Consider the following 19,327-nt stretch of genomic DNA (forward strand, 5'->3'; position numbering starts at 1 on the left):
TAAATCAAGCTGATTTATTGTGTCATTTTAAGCTTGTGTTTCCTTATTAATTTTCTGTGTGGATGATCTGTCCATTGGTGTAAGTAGGGTGTTAAAGTCCCCCACTATGACTGTGTTCCTGTCGATTTCCTCTTTCATAGTTGTTAGCATTTGCCTTATGTATTGAGGTGCTCCTATATTGGGTGCATATATATTTATAATGGTTATCTCTTCTTCTCAGATTGATCCCTTGATCTTTATGTAATGTCCTTTCTTGTCTCTTGTAACATTTTTTATTTTAAAGTCTATTTTATCTGATATGAGTATTGCTACTCCAGCTTTCTTTTCATTTCCATTTGCATGGAATATCTTTTTCCATCCCCTCACTTTCAGTCTGTATGTATCCCTGGTCTGAAGTGGGTCTCTTGTTGACAGCATATACATGGGTCTTGTTTTTGTATCCATTCAGCCTGTCTGTGTCTTTTGATGGGGGCATTTAGTCCATTTACATTCAAGGTGATTATCGAGATGTATGTTCCTATTACCATTTTCTTAATTGTTTTGTTTTTGTTTTTGTAGGTCCTTTTCTTCTCTTCTGTTTCCCACTTAGAGAAGTTCCTTTAACATTTGTTGTAGAGCTGGTTTGGTGGTGTAGAATTCTCTTAGCTGTTGCTTGTCTGTAAAGCTTTTGATTTCTCCCTCAAATCTGAATGAGATCCTTGCTGGGTAGAGTATTCTTGGTTTTAGGTTCTTCCCTTTCATGACTTGAAATATATCATGCCACTCCCTTCTGGCTTGCAGAGTTTCTGCTGAGAAATCAGCTGTTAATCTTATGGGAGTTCCCTTGTATGTTATTTGTCATTTTTCCCTTGTTGCTTTTCATAACTTTTCTTTGTCTTTAATTTTGTCAATTTGACTACTCTATGTCTTGGCCTGTTCTCCTTGGGTTTATCCTGCCTCAGACTCTCTGTGCTTCCTGGACTGGAGTAGCGATTTCCTTTCCCATGTTCAGGAAGTTTTCAACTATAATCTCTTCCAGTATATTCTCGGGTCCTTTCTCTCTCTCTTCTCCTTCTGGGACCCCTATAATGCAAATGTTGGTGTGTTTAACATCGTCCCAGAGGTCTCTTAGGCTGTCTTCAGTTCTTTTCATTCTTTTTTCTTTATTCTTTTCTGCATCAGTGATTATCACCATCCTGTCTTCCAGGTCACTTATTCGCCCTTCTGCCTCAGTTAATCTGCTGTTGGTTCCTTCAAGTGTATTTTTCATTTCAGTTATTGTGTTGCATATCTCTGTTTGTTTGCTCTTTAATTCTTCTAGGTCTTTGGTAAACTTTTCGATCTTTGCATCCAGTCTTTTTTCAAAGTCCTGGATCATCTTCACCATCATTATTCTGAATTCTTTTTCTGGAAGAGTGCCTATCTCCTCTTCATTTAGTTGTTTTTCTGGGGCTTTATCCTGTCCCTTCATCTGGTACAAAGTCCTCTGCTTTTTCATTTTCTCTGTCTTTCTGTGGCTGTGGTTTTCAGTTCCACAAAACGAAATACTGCTGATACTGCTTGATTCTGCTGTCCACCCTCTTGTGGAGGAAGCTGTCTAGGCGGCTGGTGGGTGCTTCCTGAGGGGAGGGACTGATGGTGGGTAGGGCTGGGTGGCCAGAGCTCAGTAAGACTTTAATCTGATTTGGTGGGCAGAGCTCAGTAAAACTTTAATCTGCTTGTCTGCCAGTGGGTGGGGCTGTGTTCCCACCTTATTGGTTGTTTTTCCTGAGGCTACCCAGCACTGGAGCCTACAGGCTCTTTGGTGGGTCTGATGGCGGACTCTAGGAGGGCTCAGGCCAATGAGCACCTCTCAGAACCCCTGCTGCCAGCATCCCTGTCTCCTCGGTGAGCCACAGCTGCCCCCCATCTCTGCAGGCAACCCCCCAACACCAGCAGGTAGGTCTGGTTCAGTCTCCTATGGGGTCACTGCTCCTTCCCCCTGGGTCCTGGTGAGCACACCTTTTTGTGTGCCCTCCAAGAGTGGAGTCTCTGTTTCCCCCAGTCCTGTCGAGGTCCTGCCATCAAATCCTGCTGGCTTTCAAAGTGTGATTCTCTGGGGATTCCTCCTCCTGTTGCTAGACTCCCAGGTTGGGAAACATGACGTGGGGCTCAGAACCCTCACTTTAGTGGGTGGACTTCTGTGGTATAACTGTTCTCCAGTTTGTGAGTCACCCACCCAGCATTTATGGGATTTGATTTTAACTTGATTGCGCCCCTCCTGCTGTCTCATTGCAGCTTCTCCTTTGTCTCTGGATGTGGGGTGTCTTTTTTGGTGAGTTCCAATGTCTTTCTGTAGATGATTGTTCAGCAGTTCATTGTAATTTCGGTGCTCTTGCAAGAGGGAGTGAGCGCACGTCCTCCTATTTAAGAGGATTTTGAGGAGTTACTGTCAAAAAATTACCTCCATGTTAGAGACAAAGTGACGAACATCTGAAAGTTAGAACTCGAATTTCAATAATCTTGGCCTCAGTTTTCTTATTATACCAGGGAAGACTTGGGTATTATTAAGAAGTGTCCACATTGCTCTGTGTCATAATTTAATTGCAGTTTACCCAGTGAGCACTGCTCTCAGAGGCTCCTTGATGTGTATTACAGACACTTTCCCACATGCATAGAAAGGTAGCTAACTTACAAGGCAGCAAACACTGGCAAAAACAAAAACAAAAAAACAAAGCTTGTCAATCTCTATCATTGAAATCATTGAGAAAAGCCATAGTCAAAAAATAAATGTCTCAAATATCCATTTTTATCAGCCTTTGTATTGACATCTACATCATCCTCTGTTAGAGTCCATTGATAGGATTCTCACCTAATGCCATGTGGTCATGAGCACCATCTTTGGTCTTTAGCACTTTTTATTCAGAAAACAGTTATCCACGTTTAACATCCCAATAAGGGGTCAGTTTCTTTCTAGACAAGAGACTTCCACAGATATTCAAAATTAAGAGAGGTGGGGTCCAAAATCCACCCCTCCCATATACACACACATGTCTACTTGAGAATTGCTGGATGTAATGAACATTGTTCCTGTTGTTGATGCTGTGAGCACAAAGAGGCGGAAAATTCCAATATCTTAGACTAGAAAGTGGAGATTACAGCATTGGGTCTTAGACTGGAAAAGCTTGAGGTCCTTTTTTCTGTTTTGTTTTCTTTAAATCTGTGGAAATTTTCTGGTACTTGTTGATGTTTATTCCAGGGCAGAATAGCCCACCAGTCTTAAAACTTCTTAAATATTGATCCATGACCACAGCCATGCTTCATCCCCTGTGGAAAATATCAGTTGGGTTATTGGCCTTTGGAATGACCTTTCTTCTCAAAGAGATATTCACCATACTAATAGTTTCTTATAAATATGCCACCCTGCTTCACCTCTACTAGTCGCACATACAGAGAAATTGGTGATATTTGTTACTTTCTTCTTACCTGCCTAATGATTGTGAATGGCTCCTCTGGAAGAAAAATAAAACAACAACAACAACAACAAGGCATTGCTGAACTAGCTTCCCTCGTCCTCCCTGATCTACCACTAATTTAAACGTCTGTGTGGTCTGTGTAACTTTTATGAGCCTAATTTCCAGAGTTCAGTATATTTCTTGATAATTGAGGAAAATAATGAGCTAAGTCTACATGGCTGTCTTCAGCTTACCATTAAAAAGCTAAAAGCCTAGGAGTCAACTTTAATTTCTCCCTCTGCCCAAACACTTTCACATAGAATTAATGTAGAAGTCCTGTTAGCGCTACCTTCAAATACACTTTAAGCCTAATCAGCTCCACTCCTCCAAACCTAGTACACCAATATCCCCTCTTGTCTCAAGTACAAGTCCCCTAACTGGTTTCCCAACATCCAGTCTTGCCTATCCACAACCTTCCACCTTCACCCTACCAGCACACACATGGACTTTGCTCCACACCACAACAGGAGCTACCCTTCAAATGTAAATTGAATCATTGAGGATTTCCTGCTCACATCTGTGTTCCCACCATACTTGGAATAAAGTCCAAACTCCTTCTTATAGTGTGAAAGGCAGCAATAATCCTGAGCAGATGACTGATGCTCTTCCATCTCCACGTTCTCCTGTGTCACTTCACGGCAAAGCAGGAGATCCTGATGTGAGCATATGTGTGTCACTCCACCAAACAAATGGCTTGGCTTGTGGTTCAGGTATTCGTTCACATCAGATTGTTTTCCACGGATTTGAAATTTTGAAATGCACTGTTTCTTTGTTTTAGATTAATTATAAACACACATCACAAACCATCTATTAGAAGGTCTGTAAAAGGAACTATATTTTTTAAGTGCCAATGAGGTTGTTTCACCTCCGAATACCAAATCAGCCATCTTTATTTTGTTCCCACATTCCAAGCAAATCCACTTCATGTGAAGCCCTAGATGATGTTTTTTTAGTCCCCTTGGATTTTCAGTCAGGAAAGTGAGTCATGACAGTAACAAGGAAGGCTTGAGGTAAAATAGAATTCCTTTTCTTGAAACCTCTACTTTAGTGCGTTAGCATGAAGCAACATGGAATTCGCTAAGCCATTATAGTATTCAAATGTGGCAACGTATTCTTTTCATATCCTTTCTTTGAAACAGCAAGTCATATGGATCCAGAATTCCCAAAGTGAAAGCCCACAAGCCATTCTAGCCCGAGTCAAGATATCCACATATTACAACTGCCTCATTGCTGATGTAGAAAAGGCTGTTCCAAAGAAAGCCTCTGCTTAATGTTTTAACAGTGTGATCTGGAAATCAGCTTCATCTTTTTCCCCTCTCTGGAGGGGACAGTTGGAGAAATTCGCTGCTAAGAAACTATATATCTCTTTGCAGGTGAAGTACTGTTTGTTCGTTAGTGGTGAAGAGTGTATTGAAGTGAGCAGAAACCAAGAGACAACGTTCTTTGGATTAGTCTTTTTGCCTCCTTTTCTGAGAAATAATCTTTAGTTGCTTTTCTGTTTAGTTGCAAGGAGAAAAACTTTTCTCTATTTTAATCATTTTTCCTCAGAGTAAATGGTTGGAATCCTTCCCTTAAAAAAGATGTTCTCCCCTCAGAAACAGAAACTGGCTTCTGGACAAATATAATATTCAACTGGCCATTTGCACCAATTTGACAAAAGTACCCTCTACCTGGACACAAGAATTGGCACTAAGTTGGGAGCCATGTCTGTGGAACCAGTGATCTTTTCAACAGAGTGTTTCTTTAATAGCAAGAGCCAACATTTATTAATCACCTTTGCATAGTATTGGATGAGGTGCTGGAGATACAAAATGTAGCAAACATCTGAGGCCTTCTCTCGTTGTGAATTTTCAAATATATGCTGTTTCTTTTCATTCATTTCTGTAGCCAATTGTTGAGTCTCATCTTCAAGAAAAGGTATAGAAAATTCATTTGTGGTTACTACAATAGTAACCTGACATCCTTCAGATGAAGAAAAAAAAACACATATAAACAGCACATTGTTATTACTGACCAAACCACCATCCAGCTAGTTTCTTTTCAGATATAGTCAAATTCCTGTATTGACTTCTGAGGTCTCATTTGGCAGTGGCTTTCAAAGGTACCTGGCTGTACTTGGCAGGAGTACTGCATTGGAAGTTAGTTCTAAAAGTTCTTCTGATGTTGTCAGGAGACTTGTGTTTACAGTTTGAGACTATGAGAAAGGCATGAAAGAAGCCATTTTTAAATCTACCTATACCTCTCTTTCTCATGTTTGGAGAAAAATAACACTTTTTTCTCATTTCTTATCTGGCATTCTCATTACACTTTCTTCTGAATGATTTTCTTTCATCTGATGCATTCTGTTGCAAAGCAAACTGAACTCTATGCCTAACACTATGCCGAACAAGAGAAAGTCTTTCCTTTGCCACAGGACTATGAGTTAACCCCCTTGCTTTGACCTACTCAGAGCAGCCTAAGGGATGATATCATGACAGAATTTTTTCTCACAGCAGAATTTTTGACATGAAATGTCTAAGACCACTCTGGATAAATTTTCTTCTGGTTGGCACTTTTTTGTAAAGAGGATTTGGCAGAATCAGACTTTTCTTTCCTTTCTCCCCATCACATCAGATTCTGAAATAGACAAACAACCTAGTCACAGCCAATTCTGCAGTCAAGATATTCCAAAAAACCTGGCTCTTGGTTAAATATGTCCTGCATAATGCATTTTTGTAACGTATCCTGGATGTCCTCTCCTCCTCCCTTTGCTTTTCCACAGGGGAGTAATGATGTGATGCCATGGGCCCTATTTCACTGTACATGAGAAAAAATATATTCCTCTACCTTGGGCATTGATTGCTATGTTTTCTTGACTTACAGCTTACTCCCTAAACCCACGTGGAGAAACGTTCCTTCAGAACGCTCTATCCTTTCTATTTCCCACAAACACTCACTCATTATAATATATGTGTGTCTTCTTCAAAAAGCCTTGGTGATCATTTCACCTATAGCCAACTCACAGCCCTCATTTTGTCATGCCCTGTGTAGGCTCAGGCAGTCATTTTTGAGTCTTAGTCTCATCCAACGTGATAAATTATTTGCAGTTAATATTGACCCAGACCCTCATAAGGAGAAAGAAACACTAAGCCCTTCCAGCGGATGGATTCAGCTCTTTGACTGGTTTGGAATAGAGTCCTCAGATAGACATACAGCTCTTGGCCAACTTTGGTCCTGCCCAGATGGACAGTGTTGCAATTACCCACACTTACCCAAGGCCGTTTCTTCATTTCTGAAAGCTGGTCTTGATTGTCTCAGAAGCAGAATTCAATTTGCAGTTCCCCCAGTAACGTGCTGTGATTCATTCGGGGACAAATCTGGATTGAACTCAGTCCAAGTGTCTCTTTTGTGAGACAGAAGGGAAGTATAAGTAGATACTATAGTCACCCAGATGAGTCAGCCAGGAATTCATGAAGTGATTCATAAATCGTTATAAAGACCGCTAAAGTCTACTAAAATGGAGTGCTGTCTGGCTACACAAAGTGGGGTATTATCATTGGGGGGTTTTTTTAGATGTTAAATCAGATGTGAAATCCTTAAAACTGTGCTTTTCTTTTTAGGTTTTGAAAAGGATTCCTTTTTTCCCCCCCTCTGCAGTCAGCCAACTGCTAAAGCCATTTTTCATTGATTAGTTTTCACAGATGAATTTTAAAACCACTACAGATGATACCCCACAATTCTGTGGGGGAATAAAGAATACCTCCCCAAATCTACCATAGGCCAGTTTCTATTCATTATTTCTACTCCCTGGCAGCAAATCAATACTATTTTTCATGTGAATACAATGAAACGAGCTGTTCTGATGCATTCTTCCTTCTTTGGGAGCCCCATGGAAGAAAGAAGTGGGGGAGGGGGAACTCTCCAAAGCACATATCAACCAACATTTAATCTAGTTGATCATGTAAGCACCTCTTTTCAAAGTGTTAACCCCCAAAGCAGTGCTAAAACACACAGTTCCACATGGCTTGCTAACACTGCTTGCATATACAGTAAAAATGAAGAAAAGTGAGACATGTTTATGACATGCGCTTGATTTGCCACACAGCCTATTAGTAAATTTTGTTGGAAGAAATACAGTTGTTAGTTGACATAGAAATACTTTGGAATTATTCACAAGGAAAAGAGTGTAACTGAAAGGAGTTATCCCATGGGAAAGAGTAAAGGTTTAAGCCTGACTTGGGCGTAAAGAGCCCCAGTTTAGAACTGAGTGCGTTCATCAGAGCAAACTGGGAAACACTCACATTGCCCGATTTCTTAAAGGCAGTAGGCTGCTGATACCCCCCATCCATCACCTGGTGATGAGGAACAGAAGCTCAGATGCCCGCAAGAGTCCTCATCCCTCTCTCAACCCATCTCTTTGCCTTGCATCTCCACAAGAGAGCATCTGACCTTATTGGGATAAAGTGATATCTGGAGAATTAGCTGTGTGACTTTGGTAAATCATTTCATGTCTCTGGGCCAGATACAGTGGTGCTCCGCTGCCCTTCAGCTCAAATATTCCATGATGATATGGATTTTTGAGTTCAGGATAATTTGTTGGGAAAGCCAGTATAAAAAAAAAAAAAAAAAGAGAGAGACTCTTACAGAAGACCACCACTGAGTGCTCCTAGAAGTAGGAAATTAGCCAAATGAGTAAATGTCTCACTTTCTTTGAGCCTTTTTCCATATCTAAATAGTCAAAGGAGAAAAGAGTCCTAAGTTTTTGTTTTTGTTTTATTTTTAGAGCTTCGTGGATATTCTAACACAGTGCTATTAGACAACTCTCCAGCATTGGGTACATTTTGTCAGGAATACCTTAAATGTACATTCTATTTAGAGCAGTCAAACCATAAACATGTATTGATCATCTAACAGGTGTCAGACATTCATTGTTTAAAGTACTTTGATATCTGTGAGTTCCTAATTTAAAATTGTTCATAATCCACCCCTACCGCTCACCTTCCATTCCTTATTTTTCTCTGTTGTACTCATTTCCTCTAGCTCAATATATAATTTGTGGATTTAAAATTGTTCATTGCCTGCCTCCTCTCACCAAAATATAGTTTCCACAAACACAGAGATCTGTGTTATATGTTACTCTATCCCTAGTGTGCCCAGAGCACTTGGTTAGTGCTCAGCAAGTACCTCATGAATGCATACATGAATATGTTATCTCAGATTTTATGATTCCGCAGTAAGAGTCAAGATTATCTTTACTTTGAATCTGAAAATGAGGTTGGGAGAAGTCAGGGAATATATTCAAGATTACCCAGCTAGTAAGGGATGGAGCCACACTCCAAGCCCAGGGGGTCTGATGTGCGGCCCATCTGTCTTCTACAACATCCACCTGCTTCTCCTGCCATTTGCAGCTTCTCTGCACGTGAACTTCACCAGTTCTGCGTATTTCGTTTGGGACCTGTTGTTCTACGAAATGCTCTAAGATTGAGTACTGCATGTACAGGAGAGCTCTTTGCTTCTGGCCCACATCACTGCAAGGTTGGGAAGCTCAGTGTGAACAGAGGGTGGGAACAGGCCTCAGAAGGGAAGGAGCATAACCAAGTAAATACCTCCAAATAATCAGACATTTTCCAAGGTGTGTATAGATAAATATTTGCAGAAACCTTTCCAAGGTTTGTTTGTTTGGTTGTTTTTTTTTTTTTTTTTTTTTTTTCCCCAGATCTTTGGTGAGCCCTTTAAAACCTGTTTCTCTCTCTCTCTCTCTCTTTTTTTTTCAAACCATTGAACCATGGCTCATGCTAAGGTTATACAAACTCCTCCACTAAATGAGTGGAAATGGTTGACCCAGTTCTCTGGTTTGCTTTTGTGTGATCTGCTTCTGGTAAGCAGTGATTTTTTTTTTTTTTAATTCTAGTCTGTTGTGTGCATTTTTACATAACAGTCTTCTATTGTTTCAATGCAATATGAAAGGCCAAAGAAGAGACTGGTAAGCTATGTCAGATGAAATCTGTGAAATGTTAACTGCAGATCAGCTGGGGGACAGAGTTGGACCAAGGAAGACTTCAGACATTCTGACTTCTGGCTCTTAGGCACTGCTGTTGCTCAGAATGAATTAGAGTGATATCATCTTGTCCTGACATAATGGGGGAATGAGATATTCCATAGGAGAAAATTTGAAAATCACTGCAGTTTATACTCAGCGTCAAAATTGTTTGTTTATTTTGACACCAAAGAAAATTTAATTCACCTTCTGTGGAGTTAAAGTCTTTCTGTTTTGGGCAGAATATTCAGACCATCTTCATTTGGCATGTGTGTAAAAAGACTAGCTTGGAAAATAAGTGAGGACATTAAGAAAATGGGATTTCCAAGCCCCCTCCACCCTACATTCAGTAACAATAACAGCATTTTATGTTTTGTTTAGCGAGTTTCTGTTTAAGCGTGCATGTTTTTTGTTTGCTTGCTTCTGGAGTAAATGGCCTCTTGAGTCTTTTTGGCTTTTTAAATAACGTTCCTGGCATCTCTCTTGCTGTAAGTTAGTGATTGCTTTTGGTTGCTCCCAGGGCCTTGCCTCGAACAGTAGGGCTCTTTCCTCCTCTGCTCCTCTCCTACCCTCTCATCCCTGATTCTAATTTGCTATTTCTGTTTCTATGAGCTAGTTAACAAGTAAGCAAGTTTATAAAAATTAAATTTAAGTTAATAGATTGTGAGAGATTTTTCAGTAAAATACCATGTAGTGTTTTTAGGCAGTAACAAAATTGATTCTATGTTGCTATACTTGAAAGTCAGTCATATTTATGCACTCATTTCTTACACTGGACTTTTTAGTGCTAAATTGTTATTTATTTTCTTGTTCCTAGCAATTGTTTGGATCACAATTAAGATCACATTTGTTACTTTTCATCTTTTCTCTATATGTATGTTAGAGTTTTTGTACCAGTTCTTTTCTTTCCAAAAGCAAAGACTACTTTAGGTATACGTTTATTACATTTAGAATAGTATATATTTAAAGTTTTATTAATACTTTATGTGGAGTGACATACTATATTCTGAAATTATATTAACTTTATACCATATAATTTTATTTATTTGAATAACATGGAGAAAAATCTGGTCTGAATTAGCAAAAAGCAAAATGTAGAGTCAGTTGAAGGCTCAGGAAGTACTGTTTTATTCCCCCCAGGTCTCTCAGATAGACGATGCTAGAGTCTTGATGTGTATGTACCTTCACAGTGTTTTCCTTTGCTCAACATTGCTGTTACATTAAATAATATGTGGTGGCCAAGAGAGATGGCCGGGTGTGAGACTTGTGTGAGTGAATAGATAAGAATGATTTGTAATTAGCATATAATTATATGCTCTTTAGATAGAAGGATACATAGATATATAATTTATATACAGATGTATATACTCTAAATATAGATATAGAGGTCTGTTGTATGAAATTAACATTCTAGATGACACCTAAAATGCTCAAATGAATTCTGTTCTTTTAGTTGGTTGAATACACCCCATTTTTATAGCTAGTAATCATAATTCACCCTATAGTCACATCATCCCAAATTATAAAAATATAAGGTTTTATATTGCCGACAATCTTTGCCTCCTTCCCCTTCCCCATACACGTTTTCTACTCTTTGTTAATCCAACTTTTGTTTGTGAATCAGACTTACTGTTCTGTGGGGAAGGGAGCTGTGAGACAAAATTATTCTCCTCCATCAAGCCGATGATACTAAGGTCATACTTCTAAATACTGCAACCTGCCCCATCTACACATCTCTCCTCAGTCTTTAACAGAAAGGAAAGGTGGCAGAAGTGCCAGAAGAGAAGACTGAAAAACCACCAAAAGCATGTTACATCTTTTATTCCCAAATAAAGAAATACGATTAAGAAGGCAGCCAAAGGATCTCACTGCTTTGCCCCCAAAAAACAAAATTGAGATGTCAAAGATGGCTACTTAGCAATGACACAGGTTTCCTTCCAATTCAAATCCACCCCTTTCCCTCCCTCCCCTGCGATCCTCTACTCACAGGATTCTGGTGTTGGTTGATGGTGAGGACTCCTTCTAGCCCCAAAGTCTGTGATCTCACAATTCCTCCTTCCTCTCCCACAACCTCAGAGCAGTGTGTGAGACACACTGAAGACGTGTTCCCCAAGAAAATAGCCTCTATACAGGGAATCCTGACATACAAGTTTTTAATAGATGTTCTCAGGACAGTGCCAGCGTTTGTTTGCTGTGTTTTTTCTCAAGGCCATTTAGCACATTTTTTCAAGCTAATTCCAATTAAGATGATGTGCTTGGAAAATATATATTTACCAGGCACAGGACACTCAGTTACTATTCTCTTCCAGCTGAGTGAAGATATACGTTCTTGATTAAGCAGGCATCCCTAAAGTAGCTAATTTCTTTAAGGCTCCTCTGACTTCTCTTCTCCGTAAGTTAACTAGTCCAAATCCTCCCTTCTTGGTTCCTACATTATCTTCTTACATAGTCTCATCAGACCTCAGCAAAGGGAACGCAAAAAGAAATGGGATTTCATCCCATAGTTTCTTACTACGGCAATACAAATTTAGAAGCTCTGCTTTGTTAAATACTGTGGTTCAAAATGTTGAAAATTTCTGGATAAACTTGACTAGTTCATCCTCCCTTTGATCATCTATGGCCCTACACAAAAAGCCCAGAAAAATGAAGTGACCGGTTTGTATGAAATAAGTGGTGTACACAGATGGCAACATCTATACGCTGGCATAAAACAAAGCCTGCCTTTCTGCACAGTGTAAGAAACAGTCTATTCAAGGTTTCAACCTCCTGAGCCTTTGGGGGGAAACTAAACACTTCGTTGCTAATATAATTTTTCCGCATATGATTGTGATGCTGCCATTCACTGCACGGACAGAGTCCCTGCTCCTTTCTCCACCACACTTGCAGCAGCCCCTACTAAACTGGCAAATCAAGTGTCGTTCTGATAGTCTGTGGTCATTGCTCAACTGTGACATTGCTCACACAAGTACACTTCAAGGGAACTTCAATGTTAGAAAGTATAAACTGTCATTTTAAACCTAGTGAGTCAGATCCTGCCATTTTCCCTTGCAATTAGAACATCAGTGGATAGTTATCCATTTTATATCTCAGGTTAGTTGATGATGTCACCTTGTTTAAACACCTGTATGTCTCGCCGCAGAAACTATCAATAGCCTCATTGTGATTGGCGCGTCTTACTGCAAATGATGTCCCAAATCATGTTCCTGTTACACCCTGGGCAGTGTTCTTTGCCAAGCACAGAACCCACACAGATCTCTTGGGTTCTGGATTTCAAACCACACTTGACCTTTGAGGTTTAAGTTAATTTATTCTTGGCAAAAGAAAATGTATTGTTTAAAGAGAGTAGGACTAGAGAGGCTTATAATAAAGTCTTGTAACATTTCTTGGACCTCAGATATGTCTTACAGAACAAAATGTTTATGAGCGAAGTGTAAATGAATCAGAGACATACAGATCAAATTTCCCCTAAAATGCAAATGGGTCTAAAAATTAGCGGAAGAGGGGTTTGGCAAAAGATGTGCTTTGAATTTCACCAAATCCAGAGTATTTGAAATGCATTTTAAGAAGCTTGACAAATTCAGACTGTGACTAGATTTTCCCTTTGTTGATCTCTTTTATTCCCTCAGTATCTCAATTGAGAAGTCAGTGGTTAAAAATGGGAGAGAAAAGTCTTAAGATTTTTTTTTAAAGGACTTTTTGTCACACTCTTATACAGCCAGAATAGGGAATTAGAATTTGGCTTTGAAGAGTTTGTCTTTGCTCCTGCTATTTTACGTCTCTCGTGTTTCCTTTTATAATTGCTTTCTCAGGTTTGCACCTTCTGCTCCATCTCCTCACCACATCAGCCCCCGGAGAGTTCCAGCTCCTTCTTCAATAATGCAGAGAACACAGCCTCCCCATACCCAGCAGCCCTCAGGATCACACCTGAAGTCTTATCAGCCAGAAACAAACTCTTCTTTTCAACCAAATGGAATCCATGTCCATGGTAAGTGAGTAGCTGTCAGTTCCTTGAGTTTTGAAAAGTGATGTTTTGTTGTTGCTTTTAATCAAGTGTCTTAGTTACCTGTTGTGGATTTCAGATGTCCTGTTATACACCACCAGGCTTTGGCTTTTATGACTTTCCTCTAAAATTTCACACTTAATCAGCGTGAAATTTTTCAGTATCTTCCTGACCTTGGCCCTAAGGTGGTATGACTTAGGACACCCCCAAGTGGTCTGTGCAAGGTGATGACCCATTCATTGACCCAGCGCTTTTAGCACCTCATGGGTAGGCCCTAACAACAGCATCTTGTTTCCTAAATAATAAACAGTGTAAAAGGGAACAACAGGAGTTCTTTTTGCCCATACATGCCTCTCCTCTCACAGATCTTTGCCCCCATTCCCATATGTCCAGATCCCCTCCATCCTTCGAGGAGCCAGATGAAATGGCACTTCTTCCTGAAGCCTTTCCTGATCTCCTTGCTGGACGTTATCTCTCCTGGCTCTAAACTCTGATTGCATATCACCTGTATTTCTAATGCAACTTATGTTCTCTCTCCCTTGTAATTTACTTCTCTGTGAGTATAACTTGTCTTCACTGGTAATGTGTAAACTTCTTTCTAAAGTCAAAATTTTCTGACGCATTGTTCTTTCTTTTATAGAATTTAGCACAGTTCTTCACATGTTGTAAAGACACAGATACTTGATAGGTTCATGGAAGAAGGTGCATGGAGAACTAATTTAGCTTAGTTTCTTTTCTTTACTTAAACCTATTGTGCTGACTCAGGCGGGTATCTTAGTGGACATCCATAGAAAGTTGAGTTGTCAAATCATATAGACTCAAAGTACACGTAGCCTTTTTCTTCCTGAGAACAAACACACTTGCTATATAAGCAGAAGGAATACTGTACCTTTAGACTGAGAGTCTGAGCACTGAGAAACATGACTGTCCTCCATCTGTCTCATGCTGATTCCTGAACTTGCTCTGTATGAGTTATTACTTGAAATTAATGGGCGGTGTCCCCAAACAGATCTATATCAGTATTCAAGCTGTGTGGATAAGTGTGAATAACCTCCCAAGATGGCAGAATCAAGCAGTACTCTGGAGTTAGGTTTGGATAACAACATCAAAGCAGGGGTCGAGACAGCCAACAAGGAGACAAAGTGGAGACAGTGGCAGGTTGTTGGAAGGGAAGAATCTTGGAAAGCCCAAGGCCACTGGCTCTGGCTCAGAGTTCCATCCATCACTTCTCCCCTTTCCTGATAGTAGCCACACAAACCCTCTGTTCCCCAGCAAAACTTGGGCCTGTGGTAATTTTTACCTTCTTCTGTCAGTAAATTTCTTCTCAAGCTTTAGTTATATGTTTACGCAACCAAGAAATATTGCTTGAATGCCTACTATATGTAAAGCAGTGAATGTGCGAGAAAGACAAACAGAGCACTCTGCCTTCTGAGGGGGACCTCCCAGCCCTGACAAGGAGCTCTTCTAATGTGGGAGAGATCCGGGTGCTCTGAAGCCTTCCTCACCTGCAGGCAGGAGGCGAGCAACAGGAGTTTGGGCTTTGTGGAATACAGAATAGGTCATTGATTTTAAGACACACAGTTTTTACCTTCAAATTTTAACATTGCTGAAATCTGAACGTATCTCAGTCAGTTGCATCATGTAATTGGCAGTGATTTTTCTTTCCAGTGTTACATGGAATAATGGAGCATTTCACAGTCAATAGTGTCATAGTTCCAATGAAATGCAGTATAACACACTTTGATTACAACTGTGACACACATTTTAAAATTTCAAAAATTAACCTACTTGTATGAAAAAATTGGAAGGAAATTCTCCAAAATGTTAACAGTTTTCTTTCTTTTTTTTTTTAATCTCAGTGGTAAGATAATGGGTAGTTTCTTCTCCTTTTTTCTGCTTTCTAAAGAAATTCTAAAAGAGATTTTGTAATTAGACCAATTTGAATGCAAATACCAATCTACTCAACTGTGTGACTCTGGACAAATTATTGAGCCTCAGTTCACTTTCATTAAGTGAGGGGAGTCTTACCTACCTTCTTTCATCAGTTGTTATGAGAATTCGCCAAGAAAAGCACCTGATTCTGTGTAGGAGCTTAATTAATTAATTAATGCTCTTCCTTCTATTCCCTTTTTTTTATTAGACTATTTGAGAATAGGAATAATATTTGTAGCCTTGGGGCAACCATAATACTTAGTGCAAAGTAGGCATTTAATAAGTATTTAGTGAATAAGTGAGTGACACTCTCATTCACCAAATGAATAATGAGACAAGAAAATACAGATAATGGGATTTACCTTATGATTTTGCCCTACCTCTTAGCAAAAGACTCTTCTGCCACATTTCTCATTTTTAGTTGAACAATGAATTTTCTCAAGTTTAATTGAAACTTGAAGTTGTGGGATTTTTTTTTAAATTTCCTTTAATTGTTAAAACTTTCCATGGCCAATGAGAAACTGCTAATATTGTTACCGATCCTCCCTAATTGGTAAGGTCCTTCCGCCCAGTGTTGTTCGAGCCAGTAGGATGAGACTGAGTTCATTTCAGAAGCAAAGGAAAGCCTTATTCTTTGATCAAATCATGCAGAGGCTCCAGCTCCCACTCCAGAGCACAGGCTCTCCCAGAAAGGCTGTAGGCTGGGCTGCTTTATAGGGTTCTCTCCTGCAGGGGGGTGGGAGGAGTTCTTGGGGGTCCGGAGCGGCATTTCTGCAAATGGCACACTGTTCTCATCTTGAATTGTAGTGTTGTGCTCAGTGCTTCTGCACAATGCACGCCAAGCTGAAGTGTCTGGCGCAGCAGTTCTGCAGTGGGAACTCTAATCCGACATATTAAGTGCAAGGTCCGCTATCGGCAAGTGAAACTAAACACAAAAGAAGAGGTTATACCTAATCTTATCACCTAGGAGTCTTATTTTTCCCGGAGACCCAAGTGGACTTTGCCAGTGACAATAGCAGCTCTAAGATAAATACATAGGACAAGCCTTTCTAGAAGAGATCAAGATATAGTTATGCAAATTGGGAAATCATGACTTTCTCCTGGGAAGATGGACAAGTGGCTGCAGTGAAAAGCTTGCAAAGGGAGTGTTAGTGCATTAACCCCTGGGCTACCGCTAAGATTTAAGGAGTAGAGATCCAGATGCAGACTTACTTCCTCCTTCAAGCATTTTTTTCTGAAAATGTTTTTGTGCCACTTTCTGGGCATGAGCATTTCTCATCAACTACTCCTTATGATAAGGGCCAAATTCATCTAATATTTTTCAAGTGGGTGATACAGTGCTGGGAGTGAGGGGAGCAGAGACCCTCTAAATGAGCTGCTCTTATTGGCCGTGCCTTTCAGCTGTGGTTGCACTCGTTTGCTCTGTGGTGTTATATAGCACCTTGGTAACAAGGAATTTCATCCTCAATAAAACTAGATTTTTAAAGCCCCTAGCAGTGTCAGGGTTGCTAACACAATAGCTACAGTGAATATTTGTTCTTTCTTTCAAGAAGTTCATAGCTTTAATGAGCATCATCTCCCCCACCCTCCCTGTGCTGCCTGCAGTAGGTAGAGGTCAGAGGAAAACGTCATCGCTGTGTTTTCAGAGATGGGAACGGAGACACAGAAGAATATTAAATGTCTAGGCATTGCTACTTTGGCAAAGGACATGGGCATCTTTAACAAGAAGTTCACATTTCCAGGCCGCAGTCTTGATCTACCTATTTCTAAGTCAACAGCACATCAAAATAAATATGTATTTATATCTTTCCATGGAATATACACTTGTATGTAGATGCTGTTGCATTACATAGAGCCATGAAAAGTTAGTACTCAGAGTGGCTTTGGCCTTATTAATGAAGAAAACGAGGTCCACTGAGTTTTGTTCATGCTGTACTAATTGGTAAGAGCTTAGATATTGTGTGCTCTATGTATATTTTTATTAAGAAGTATTTTGTAAAAGGTCTACTTTGAAAAGATTAATAGCACTGCTTTTCCAAGTTCCCTTAACTAGTGGATGACCCAGGACCAGAGCTCAGTTTTGTTGATTCTGCATCCACTTCATCCATTCATACTGCCTTCATTAGTAAGGTGGATAAGGTGTCATTTCTTTTAATGTTTGAATGCTGATAGCATTTACAGGCCTCTGTTTGGGTGGCATCTCCAAGGCAACTACCTAGTACATTTTAGTCCTTTATTTAAGGTGTAAACATAAGGACAACTCTTTCTAATCATGTAAGCTCATTCTTTGGTCTTTTCTTTCTCTTTCTCTTGCCCAGGCAAGCTTCAGAATTTTGCCTGGATTAGTTGCCTGAGAGTTGATATTTGTACATTTTGTTATGATACTAATGGATAATTTCTTTTTAAATGCCCTAGCCACTCCAGGCTGTTAGAATGCCATGGGAATTCCTAGAACCTTCACAACCTTCCTGCTTCTGGACCCATCAAGGAGAGGCCAGGTTCAATTCAGCAAGTGTTTATTGGTCACCTGCTTTTGCCAGGCAAACACGAATGTCATTTACTCAACGCAATGTGATACATACAATAACAGAAGATATCAGAGGCTCCCAGTTTATTCAGAGGAAGGAGTCAGAGAAGGGGTCCTAGAGGTGACTCTTGAATAGAGTTTTTTGTTGTTGTTTGTTTTTTAGTTTTGTTTTTGCTTTTTGTTTTATATTGGAGTATAGCCGATTAACAATGTTGTGATAGTTTCAGGTGCATAGCAAAGTGACCCAGCCCTACATACACACATATTCGCTCTCCCCCAAGCTCCCCTCCCACCCAGGCTGCCACATGACATTCAGCAGAGTTCCCTGTGCTACACAGTAGGTCCTTGTTGGTTATCCATTTTAAATATAGCAGTGTGTATATGTCAGTCCCAAACTCCCTAACTATCACTTCCCCCCACCCTTCTCCCCTGGTAACCATAAGTTCGTTCTCTAAGTCTGTGAGTCTGTTTCTATTTTGTAAATAAGTTCATTTGTATCATTTAGCGATATCATATGGCATTTCTCTTTCTCTGTTTGACTTACTTCACTTGCTATGACAATACCTAGGTCCATCCATGTTGTTGCAAGTGGCATTATTTCATTATTTTTAATGGCTGAGTAATATTCCACTGTATGTCCAGTGGTTAGGACTCTGCACTTTCACTGAACAGAGTTTTGAAGATAAATAGATCATTGGGTAAGCCAAGTGGCCAGAGGCATTCCAGGCAGGGGAAAGCAAAGTACCCAGGCAAGAACACAAAGGACAGCATGGTGTGTGCCTAGAGAGACAAGGCGAAGGCAGTTTGTGTCTGGCTGGGATATACAGCTGCAGCCATGGAGCAGAGGGAGAGACGTCTGGGGAACCAGCCAGGGCAGCTCATAAAGGGATTTGGGGCCACACTAAGTGTAATGCTGCCGAGTGAAGAAGCCAGCGTGGTATTTAGGAAACTCAGCTAGGGCATTGTGTGGAGAACGAAATCCCTAAGTCTTGGGATTATATTGGACTCCCTGCATAGAACACCCAAACAACAATGACTTAAGTAAACAGTCCAATTCACTCAGATATAACTGGTAAATAGGGGAATGATGTTAGAATAATGTGGAACTCTGTTCACACACAATCTTTCCTAGGCAAGGGGAGCTGAGATGGCAAGAGAAGGAGAAAATGAATAAGCCCTCAGCCTATCTGCTGCACAAGAAGGACCCCTTTCTGCTCTTTTTTAATAAAATTTGAAATGGGCGTGATCCTAGGGGCTACCTCCCCAGAAAGGTACACGCCTGGCAGGCCCAGCCCTCAGCTGATGACAGATGACAGTTCTCCCTAAGTGCTGGTTCTGTCACCTGCTGTCTCAGTTCCTGCTAGGCACCATTTCCAGTC

The 19,327-nt window shown here is 40.2% G+C and overlaps 1 protein-coding gene across 1 annotated transcript in view; it reads left to right on the top strand.

Moving 5' to 3' along the window:
- GLIS3 (GLIS family zinc finger 3) overlaps positions 1-19,327 on the top strand; it is a 467,139-nt gene that overhangs the window by 417,731 nt on the left and 30,081 nt on the right. The window contains exon 9 of the mRNA XM_057721332.1: positions 13,299-13,474. Coding sequence (XP_057577315.1) covers positions 13,299-13,474 — 176 coding nt within the window. The remainder of the gene's footprint in view (positions 1-13,298; positions 13,475-19,327) is intronic.

This window comes from Hippopotamus amphibius, chromosome 2 (genome assembly GCF_030028045.1).
Source record: "Hippopotamus amphibius kiboko isolate mHipAmp2 chromosome 2, mHipAmp2.hap2, whole genome shotgun sequence".
NCBI lineage: Eukaryota > Metazoa > Chordata > Mammalia > Artiodactyla > Hippopotamidae > Hippopotamus > Hippopotamus amphibius.